The 12,052-nt window shown below is 35.3% G+C and overlaps 1 protein-coding gene across 6 annotated transcripts in view; it reads right to left on the minus strand.

The window, feature by feature from the left end:
- PUM2 (pumilio RNA binding family member 2) overlaps nt 1-12,052 on the minus strand; it is an 89,575-nt gene that overhangs the window by 22,590 nt on the left and 54,933 nt on the right. For 4 of the 6 annotated variants that reach the window (XM_037151813.2, XM_037151812.2, XM_053666844.1 and 1 more), the window contains 3 exons: nt 9,841-9,984; nt 9,424-9,729; nt 4,718-4,954 (listed from right to left, as the gene is read on the minus strand). In XM_037151813.2, coding sequence (XP_037007708.2) covers nt 4,718-4,954; nt 9,424-9,729; nt 9,841-9,984 — 687 coding nt within the window. The remainder of the gene's footprint in view (nt 1-4,717; nt 4,955-9,423; nt 9,730-9,840; nt 9,985-12,052) is intronic. The other 2 variants (XM_037151815.2, XM_037151814.2) reach the window with 1 other exon arrangement.

Consider the following 12,052-nt stretch of genomic DNA (forward strand, 5'->3'; position numbering starts at 1 on the left):
CAAGCTAAAGTACCACTTGATTACTAAACACAAGATGTTAATGAATCTTCAGAAATGACAGCCATCTTTCAATAATAAATTTCACTAAATACAAAGCTTGAGAGTTACACTTTTTAGTGCCCTTAAGAAATAAATAAGCCAGTTCAAAAATTTTAAAGGTACAAGGGAAAAATCTGTTAGTTTGTCATGCCCTAAATTAGATAAAAATACAGAATACTGCTTTATACCCCCAAAGTTCTATATCAATCTAATTACTACGAGCACAAAGATCATAGTAAATAAGAAATCACTAATTGGAAATATTTAATGTTTTATCACAGGGAGTGAAGTATGTTAAAATAATAAGATACTGACTTCTATTGGAGAGAATGACGAAGAAACAACCGCAGGTAGAAGATGCCCCCCCATCTCTACACATCAAAACAACACGAGAAAATTCACTCACTAGTTAACACTGAACCTGACACCCAGAATTTGATACTGCTCTTGTATTTCAAGATAAAAATCATTAACCTTAAAGTTCTCTTTCTTTGTTATTTCTACACTTGTTTCTTTGACCTTCCAGTAATTTAAATGCTGCTTTTAAAGAGCTGAAGTCGAAAGGAGAGCCACTCTGAAGGAGCTCCAAATGGCCAAAAATGGTAAAATTTCAGTATTAAAAAGAGGTGTAAAACCGATGTCTCAGACTGCAGTGAACTGAAGTGTATCAACCGTTGTAACACCCATCAATTTACAGGTACAACGATGCTTATAGAAAAACACGAGTCACCGTTAGGAGCTGCTAGGACACCAACTCATTCTCAAAGTTAGAAAAAAAAAATCAGCATTATCCCAATTCATATGTGAACTTTGTATTTCAAGGTAATCCCACAATTGATGAGGAAAAGTTCCTTTTATAGAAAAGTTCCACCTAACAAACGCAGAAGGAATGACAGAATTAAGAATATCACCATTTTATAACTGCTGAGAAATACTTAGGCAATGATTAGACTGACAACCTCGCAACCGAGATGCCAAATGCGTGTCCCCTGATACAGCACTACAGCAAGAACACAGGACCACCTCTTGCCCAAAGTAACAAACCAAGCAAACAATCAGATAAAGCCTCTAGCTTTAATTCCATTTCATAGAAAATATAGAGAAATATGTTAATATAGAGAAACATATTAAACACTACCATGAAGAAGCAACAAGCAAAGTCAAAATATGGGAAAGTCAACAAAACAAAGTTTCATCAACAAATACGTGGAAAGGAAAAAAACAACAACAAAGGCGAAATGCAATGGTTCCCTATTGAAAGACACGTCAAACTAATGCAATGTGTAAACCTCATCTGGACTGATTCAAACGATACAACTGAAAAAAGACATTTAAGTAATAATGACATTTAATAAATGTGAGTAATGAGAAATTATTAATTTAAAGGGGTCTGAATAGCCCTGGTTGGTGTGGTTCAGTGGATTAAGTTCCGGCCTGTGGACTGAAAGGTCGCTGCTGGTTTGGGGCCCTGTTTGGGGCGTGTGTGGGTGGCAACCATTGATAAATCTCTCACATGGATGTTTCTCTGCCTCTCTTTTTCCTTCCTATCCCCCCTCTCTAAAAATAAGTAAAAATCTTTTAAAAGGTATGAATAATAATGCTGTTTATCAGAAAGGAGTCTCTTAGAAATTTTATACCAGAAAATGGAATAAAATTTTTTCATGTTCCTGATTTCAATATACTAAAAAGAGTAACAAGATTGAAAATCCTAACAAGTTTTAGTTTACTAAAAATGAACAATCAAAATCTGCCCTGGCTGGTATAGTTCAGTGGATTGAGTGCGGGCCTGTGAACCACACGATCATAGTTCGATTCCCAGTCAGGGCACATGCCTGGGTTACAGGCCAGTTCCCAGCAGGGGACTCATGAGAGACAACCACACATTGATATTTCTCTCCTTTTCTCCTTCCCTTCCTCTCTAAGGATAAATAAATAAAATCTTAAAAAAAAAAAAGAAACCTATCCCGCCCAGACCGGGTGGTCCAGGTGGTCGGAGCGCTGTCCCGTGCACCCGAAGGCTGCAGGTCCCATCCCTGGTCGGGATGCCCACAGGAGGCAACCGACAGATGTTTTTCTCCCTCTCCCTTCCTCTCTCTAAGTCAATAAACATATCCTCGGGCGAGGATTTAAAAAAAAAACACACACTTATCAAATGAAATACTTGTACTTTAATTGAAAAGTGGTTACTAGTCATACTACTAAAAATTCCGATGTTAAATAATAATTATTTTTAACGTGAAATATCTGTTTTGGAAAGCCAAAAAAAGCACCTAATGTTGCCATTAGGTTTTTCTGTGAATTAAATAACTAGCACAAAGGGGACCTGATTAAAAAAAAAAAGTTAACTAACATGTTTTAATCTAACACTTTATGAATGTAGACATCAATGCCTATTGTTAACTATAATAATTATATATCTTAAAAATCTCACAAGAAAATAACTTGGAACTAATTCCAACCAATTCTAATGACACTGAGAACTTATGTTCATCTCATGATATACTCTTAATGTGTGAACTCAGTAAAATTACTTGAATATACAAATTCATTTCCATAGGTATTTTATAAATCATTGGCCTTGATAACTTGATTCATAAAGAAATCTGCCTCAAGGACACACAATTTGAAGTATGTTTTAGATCAGAGAGCATGTAAGTTTTACATCATGATTTAATCACAGGAAAGCAAATAATTATTTCCATCAACAGCAAATTTATGAAATTTATTAAGTTATGTTCAATCTGGCAGAGTTTATTCCTTAACAATATCACCTGCCATACTGCAACTAAAAAAATAATTGGAGATTATAAAAGAAAATAATCTATAGATAATTTTAATCAGAAGTGCATCAAAGTATCAAGATTTCCAGCTGAAGCTAAACTAAGGAGCTGAACCATGGGTACCACGTATCAGAATAATGCAGAATTGCTGGCCCAACTTAGGACAGTTTCTCATAACTGACGAGAATTTCTTTCTTAGGCATCTACAGTGGCTAGATTCTTTACCAGTCTAAAGACAAAAATCTAGACCGATGTTTAATCAAAGAGACATCTAAAAATCATTTATAACCCAATTTCTAAGCAGTCTACTAAGTCTGCGGTCTATGTAGAACAATCAATGTTGTTTATACAGGCTCTAAAGCACAACATATGCAGTAACAAGTCAACAGGAATCTGACCTGAAACTTACCTATGAAAAAAATGACAGGACAAGACAAATATAATCTTCATGGATAAAACAAAATTATTATGAAAGGTCTATACTTAGGATCCTATACTTAGGATTTTAACGTTCCAAATTTGTGTGTATACTTCAAACTTTCAAAGTCATGTCTTATATAAAGGTTGTGGAAGTAGGTCTGAACATAAATAAGTAATAAATCAGGAACTGAGTGGCCCCTGTGACTATGATAAATAAAAGAAGGGGTCAGACTAAGAGCTGTACATTTATACAGACAGTGCTACAAAGCAGATCAGAAGATACCACCTGAGTAAATCCACAGTTTGTGTGTGTGTGTATTTATTTATTTTCACTATCTCCAAAAGAGCAAAAACCCAGAATTTGGGGTAAAGGACCAGTGTTTAAAAAAGGAATCTGGCCCACTTTGCAATGACACAATTCTAAATGATGATTACTACAAAAGATACTTTTGTTACAGGGACACTTACTGTGTTAATGAGCTTCAGGAAAAACCAGCTATATACACGTGTGTGTGTGTGTGTGTGTGTGTGTGTACACGTGTGTGTATGTGTATGTGGGGGGGGTCCAAACATATCTGCTTACAATGATAATAACACAACTTTTTAAATCAGAAGCTGATTTAAATCTTTCCAAGACCTTAAAAATCAGCAGTAGAATTTCCCACTTTCAGTTGAGGTAACTAGGATTACAAAAATCCACAATTAATGAAATAATTTTTAGAGAAGACAAGGATTCATACAAAGCCCCTGATATCCAAAAACCCTTCAAAATATACTGTTAACTCCATGAATAAATACTTCCCAGAGAGGGAAAGATGTAAACCACTAATTCAGTAATCTTAGGGTAGGGGCAATTTTAATACATAGACATAAACAAAAGTTTTAAATGCTCCAACATCAAGGATACAACAAGCCTAAACCATTTTTTTTGCTTAAGCTAACAACATATTTAAAAGAAAAAGAAATATATGGACCACACCCTTAAGATTCTTTACCTCACAAACATTCTAATTTCTTAAACCCTGATATAATCCTTTGGTAAAATGGCCAGGCATTCAAAGGCCAAAGTAAAAAACATTTTACTAAATAAACTATTTAAAGTGAGAATTATGTAACTAATGTTTTTTATTTTGGTGTGCAAATCTTTTGATAGTGAAAATTCTTTCACTATCATGTATAAATAGTTGACTTTTCAGATGATCTAAAACACACACAAATCAAAAGCACAGACAAGAAAAAACACCACTGTATTTCATAAATGAAACAAGATACAATAGGGGTCTTTACCTTACTGTACATTAGACCCTCACTTCAGATTTTCATGACAAAAGAACTTTTTCAAGAGGCTAGTATCTAAAAGCAAAAGCAATTTGGCATGTTTTATCCAACATTAAATATTTCACATATATTATAAACACACACACAAACACACTTACATGTATACATACAAATAAAAAGGGGTTTGGTTTTTTTTTTACCTAAATGCAAACTGGATGAGGATCCATGTGATGAAAGTGATGGCGGTGGCGTAAGTGAATGTCCTGGAGTTTGGCTTGGCAGAGGCATGCCTATTGGACTTGGAGAGGAGGAAAATCCCAGACTACTGTAAAATGGCTGCCCTATGGGTGCTAGGCTGCTACTAGATCTTTTGTACAAGTCAGAGCTAGTAGATAGAGACTCTCTCCTTGTGGCACTACTACTTGCAGAACTGCCAACTGAAGAAGAAATAAAAAAAACCCTAATTACATACAGTGTTAACTGAATAAAACCTGTCCCCAACGCTTGCTGGGAAATAACAGAGGTGATCACAATAATTATTTTTAGAAACATTATGGAGAAGATAATTACTGTGATAACTATATATTCTAATTTGTTAATCATAAAAGGGTATAAATGCACCCCAATAAAGTAACCAAATACTTAACATAGCAGTCATTATGTTCACTATTTCACACATATTTACCACTGACACATGATTACTGTGCTTTAATACCCTGGTATGATTTCTAGACCCTGGAATTTTAAGTTGTCTGCTTTATGATACGCTAGAGAGTGAATCTTGTTAAGGTTACATTTTGGTAGGGTTCTAACCTCTGGAGCCAGTTCTTAGACTTCAACTCAATGCCAAGAAAAGATTATTTTCACAAATAGAATATTAATATATTTCCCTCACCATTCACATTTAATTTGGCTTCTGTGCTGTGTTCAAACCGTAGTACTTTAAGTCCATATTGGCCCGAATATTAGTCAGCTGTGAAATATAGGTGGCAGCTTATTCCTAGTACTTTTTACACTATGCATTCTCCTTTATCCTTCAAAAAACTGAATTACAAAATACATATGAAAAAGCTAAACTTTCTTTTAGAAAATACTCATTACTGTTAGCATACCAAAAATACACTTCCACTTACCCCTGAAAACCTTCCATTCCTAAAATCTCACTACCGGCCTGGTCAGCCCCTCCCTCAGGTGAGGACCGACAGCTCTGTCCCCACAGACAGCACACACAGTGATGCACGTGATGCACGTACTGCACGCCTGTGTGTGAAGTGAACCCAGATTTTTGGCTGCACTTTCAGGGGGAAAAACATCTTTTGTTTTATTTCAATTACTTATTTATTTATATTTAGAAACAAACCGATTATTGTATTCCAGGGTATTAGTCTGCATACAGATATCATTAATGCTTTCTAGAGTTATACTTTTAATGCATAAGCAAAAATACAAGAATTAAACACATTTATACAGATATGGGATTAGCAGCACTCATGTATAATGTGTATCCTTATTTTTCCCTAAAAACTTGAGCAAAAAAGTATGCATTATACATAGCAAAATATGGTAATTATTTTATATTACATCCCTTATTGTCTTACAAATGAATTCTTCTTACCTAATTCTGAATTTGACTATTAGCCTTCTAATCCTTTTTTCCTCTGCAAAATCATAAGCAAAGAGCATCACATTCCCATGCAGCTATGCATGCAATGCTCAGAAACAATCCACAACTTTGCTGTTACCATACACATCTAGATAATCAAATTCTTTACCAAGTGTTTGAAGGGGCTGTCCAGAACACCCAATTCTTGTCTCACTTACTATTTACACTTTCAAGTATGCTTTCTTATTTCTAAGCACATCCTTTTAAAACCAAATGCCTTTTTAATCTAAGGGAAATTCATACTACTTTTTTTAACCTGTCAAGTTTTTTTAACGATACACTCTATATTCGGACCAATATGGTAATTTGTTTCAAGAGAATTTTAAAGTTTCTGTTCAAACTTGGTTTTCTAACCTCAAGTCAACTGTAAGTAGGTCATAAGGGTATAGATTAAAGAGAAAAATTAAGCAGAGCACATGATGGGAAGACCAAGTTAGACTTACAATACAGGTAAGAAATTAAATTACACTGGTTCTTGCCAAATTCAAAATTCTACAAAGGAAAAACACCAGGCTCCCACTGCTGTATTAGGCAAAATATTAAAACAGTATTCAACGTTTTATATCTGCCAGTGTAGTTTCTGAAAGACTGACAATGTGTTTTATTGAAAATTTCACATCTTAAGGTAGCATTATAATAGGGATATACTAGCAAACTATATGCATTTTAATAGCAAAAAAACAAGCATAACAACTAATGTAGTAAATAGTTCTTTATGAATTGGTTTTGGCAAAACTGTCAATGTATACTACATTAACTATGCTAATTTAAAAGGACACTGTCAAAGTGATTTTTGTTAAGACATGGCTACATTTTAAAGTCCTATTTATCTCAGAAACAATTTAACTGACAAAGAAAACAGCTCTCTAATGAGAGCAATAGTACTATCATTCCCCTGATAAATAACCAAATGAACCATGGCTTTCACACATGTGATTATTATTTTACTCCAAACAGGAAAAGTCAAACCAAACATTTAAAAGTAATTCAGAAATAGCTTTAAACATAAACAAACAGGCTCCATGAATTTTACTATACGTCTACATAATCTGCAATGGTATGACTATGAAATATAAAACAAAGACTATCTAAAATATCTTAAGCTAGACAGACACTGGAGTCACTGGTCATTTATCAATTGTGTATAAAATGTTAAATTACAAACTTTGAATTTAATAGCACTTTCTAAATAGTCGGTATGAAAAGGATGATTTAATCACTGTATTGCAATAATTAAGCTTCCTAGCCAACTATTCTTATAAATGAGGGTATTTAGCACTGTTAAGCATTAATAATTGTATCACACAGGGAAGAGAACGATTGTGTACACATTACTGTGTGTGTAAATATGCATGTAACCGCAATGTACTTTAGTTTTCATATAGGCAGGGAACTGCCATAATGTGAAACGGCAATGGTAGGTTTGTTCTAAGAGTAGACATTACGGCACTTGAATGAATTCTCACAAAATGCCCAAGAGGAGGGAGGAGTAATAAGATCATTTACTGGCATTTGGGGTGGCAATCACTAATACCCTCTGAAGCAAGATGAAACAGAGGCACCCCAGACTGAAAAATCAGAATTGAATAAGCAATGCTTATACAAGAAGCATGACAAAGGTAAGTTTTTGGGAAAGAGGCACCTATAGGGGACATTTGTAGGGAAAAGAATGTTCATGCCAACCAATTTCTGAATGCAGGAGAAAAGCTCTTCAAAACTAAGAGACAAATGAAAATTTGGAAGAATTGGGTAAGGGGACCTACAAATGCATATACCAGACCATCAAAAACATGTTTTATTAGAAAAGGGTACATGAGGTTTATCAAAGCTCTTCTCTATTTCCCCTGGATTACTTAGAGTCTATAATCTACAGTTTAGGAACTAGTTATTGCTACAAAGTGTTTTTTTGTTTTTTTTTTTAGTCAAAGATGTTTCTTCAGCATATTTACGATTATTTGGGGACAATGCTTGTCAATTGTGTTAGAAGCAAAAAAACAAAAAGAAAAACAAAAAGAAAAAACAAGAAAAACCCCTCTTATGAGAGTGCTTGAACTAGAGATAAAAATACTAAACTCCAAAAGGAATGGGGAAAAAACGTAGAAAAATTCAAATAGTGAATGGTCTTCATGTTCACTTGATTTATACAAGAAATTGTTGTGCTCACTCTTTAGGTAGTTTTGTTAGGCAAGTATGCTAATTTCCTATTGAATTTCACTGTAACAAAAAAAAAGCATTTTGTATCTGAAAGATTATAGCTGTTCAAGACCATTTCTCTTACATCAAAAATTTAGAATACACTTCCTTAGAAAACTGGTAAGCATATTAATAATGACTGACATGTGTTAGTTTTGCCATTTTCCACACACCAGGAAAGACTATTATTTAATGTGGTGGAAAAATAGGTGAGAAGCATTCCTAGGGTAGAATGTGAGAGGAACAGAAAATCTCTGGGGGTCCAAATATGTAGCCCTTCCCCTCATGAAGAAAAAACTGCCAGCTGCACCACAGAAGGAGCCCGAGCCCGAGCCCCTGCCCCTGCTGCTCCCCGGACGTGCTGGAGACCTGAGAGCATGACAGCAGGCATCTATCTTCTCATTTCATGTAGCTCTTCCTTAGTGACAACATCAGTTTGTGGGGGTGAACTATTTATTTTATGAAGCTATTTAACATTTGGATTTGTCGAGTATTATATATAAAAGTAGGACATGGGAAAAGCATAGTTTTAAAATAAATTGTTAATGATAAAGGCTGAATTATTTAATCTAAAAAAGATAAGCATACTGGTAGTTTCTTAGGAGTTTCTGTTTAGAACATTTTGAAGTGAGACATCTCATGGGAATAAATCATCTGGTAAGCACACACAGACAGTTATTTTAAAACACCAGAAATTAAAGTTGGTAGAAGTATTTACTTCCTCAAACATTATGTATAGATAAGGAAGAGCTAGTAACTAGTATAAAATATATTGCTCCAAACAAACCTTATTAAAGCAATGACAATAATATAATTCTTATAGTTAGGGGAAAAATGTATTACACTTGAGAAAAGGATGGGCTGCTTGAAATGAGTTAAACATTAATAGATGTTTGCAGGAAGTAGTTTTTCTTCTATAAAACCCAATAAACCAGCATTTTAATCCTGTCCTTTCTATACTATGAACTATTTATTGCTTACTTTAATATTAAAAATGTACATATACCTCACATCCACTTAAGAGTACACTCATCTTGAAAAGAAACTTACCTGATGAACCAAATCCACTGAGGGCTGAGCCTATAGCAGCACCTAAAGAGCTACTGCTTCCAAAGCCAAGAGATGTACTTCCAGGTTGGCCAGGTCCATGAGAAAATAAAGAACTGCTCTGGGAGCTATTAGTCAAAGAAGTGCTCCCATAAAATGAATTAGACTGTAGATTAGTGCTTGGCTGCTGCTGCTGCTGCTGCTGCTGCTGCTGCTGCTGCTGCGGTGGCTGAGTGCCAATTGGCCGAAACAGACCATTTGTGCTGCCCGAAAGACTATTTGCAGTCCCTCCAGCTGCTGCCGCCGCCGCTGCAAAACAAATTTCAGATGCATCTTAAAACTACCCAGAAAAATGACTTTTTAAAATATCTCAAACAGCACCAGAAAAATAATATCCCTGAAAACAACAGTTACACTTACCAGCTTGTGCTGCTGCTGAACTAATTAAAACGGGTGTTGGAGCCATTAATCTAACTGGAGCTCCAAGGCCAGTTCTTGCTCCAGGGCCAACCACTAAGGCACCAGTCTGATCATAATAGGCAGTTGGAGCTAGTACTTGATAGCCTAGATAATATAAAAATAAATGTTTACTAATGGAAATACTTATTGTAGAAAACATGCATGTTTATTTATCCCTGCATTTGTGTTTTTACCAACCAGAAAACACAGCATCGTATACTATTAATATAAAACCCTTAGTTACCATATGAAAAGCAAACACATTTGAGAAGATATCACTAAATATATAAGAACATTAGAGTACAGATAAATTTTATCAAGGATGCCTTTCACACATGGACTGCAAAATGATAAGGTATGTTCCTTGACACAGTAATTACAGGCTATTTAGGGCTGATAAAATATCCCTATTCAGTCCATTTTGAAAGGAGATGAGTAAAGACAAGGGAAACGAGGCAGAACACTACGTAAAGAAATGTTTATGACACAGTTTTAGTGAGGTTCTAAACCAAGTGCCTCATTCCCAGGATTCCTTTGTATTCCTATTAGATTTTCCTTTGTAAGCAACCCTTTAAAAGCTTAAATCATGACATAAACAGATACCTTAAAATGATAATGTAACAATCTATTTGTAAAGGTTCTCAAGTTAGAATTTAAATAAAAACCATGCAAGCATTAGTATTTTTGGTATTTTTTTAAAGATTTATTTATGAGAGAGAGAAGAAGGGAGGAAAAAGAGGGAGAGAAATGTGATCAGTTGCTTTTCACAGGCTCCCAACCAGTGACCTAGCCTGCAACCCAGACATGTGCCGACTGGGCATCACACAGAAACCCTTCAGTCTGCAAGCTGGCATGCGATCCACTGAGCCATACCGGCCAGGTTGGGCATTAATTTTTTCATAATCCTGAACACAAGGCAGGTGATAATGTGCATTATTCTGAGCTAGAGGAGAGTGGTGTTTACCTCTTAGCAGCGTTTCTCAGTGGGGATTGATTCCTCATTTGAACCACAGAACAGAAAATGACTATTTTGCCAATTTTCCCAAGGATGATACATAACCAGTACCATTGTAGATGCACAGGAGAGAAGTTAACTACATATAGTGGAATATTCAAGTCAACAGGGCTTAGTTCTCTCCCAGAACTCAGAGAAAGGCTGCCTATATAGTAACAAGAACTCAGGCTCAACAGACTGACAACCACTTAAGAAAAGGTACTGCCAACCTCTGATACTTTCAAGTTTAAAACTAAAACCACTAAGACTTTCATATGCAAACGTTGTTTGTAATTAAATACAGTAATTGACTGTTTTACAATTACAGTTATAATCATTATAATCAATATAAATTAGGAGGACCAGCCAAATGAAGAGGTGCATAGGGCAAAATCTAGGAGGGAATGCAGAGCATCCAAGGCCTTTCCTCAAGGAAGGAACTCCTTATGGAGTGATGAATTTGAGATTATTAGACAGCCGAATAGAGAGATCAAATGGGAAATACAACTCTCAAGTGTAGGAGAGAGGTCTAGGCTGGAGTTATGAATCTGGATGTGTCAACATAAAGGTAATATTTAAAGCTGTAAGACAGGATGAAAGCACCAAAAAAAAAATTAAAAAGGAGTCTATGTATCGAGGGCACTTTGCATTAAGAGGTTGGAGATAGGAGGAACCAGAGAAGAGACTTGGAACGAACAGCCAATAAGGAAAAAAAAACAACAAAAACCAGTGTGGTCAAATAAAAAAAATTTTCAAGGAAGACAGTGATCAATAATGTCAAATGCTGCTAAAAGCCATTAAGAGCTGAAAACTGAGCAATGGAGTTAGCAACCTGAAGTCATTTTGGTAAGAGACAGAAGCCAAACTGTCAAGTTTAGCAAAGAAGGGTATGGAAGAACCACAAACAAGTACAGAAAATGCTTTTGAGGAGTTTTGCTGTAAAAAGGAACAGAGGGGAGCTAGAAAAAAGGCGGTATTGAGGGTAATTGTTTTCTTAAGCAGAAAATGTACTTCATTAGCAGAACACAATACTTTTTTGTTTAGAAATTTGTTATTACGAAATGTAAGTCAAAAAGTTCAGTATTGACTGTAGCACAAAATGTGTAATCACTATCCAAGTCAGGAGACAGAAATTGCTCAGTAACCCACCATTCCAATGTTCCAGGCTCTACCACAATC

This window comes from Artibeus jamaicensis, unplaced genomic scaffold (genome assembly GCF_021234435.1).
Source record: "Artibeus jamaicensis isolate MK-2021 breed Jamaican fruit bat unplaced genomic scaffold, CSHL_Jam_final contig_465, whole genome shotgun sequence".
Classification (NCBI taxonomy): domain Eukaryota; kingdom Metazoa; phylum Chordata; class Mammalia; order Chiroptera; family Phyllostomidae; genus Artibeus; species Artibeus jamaicensis.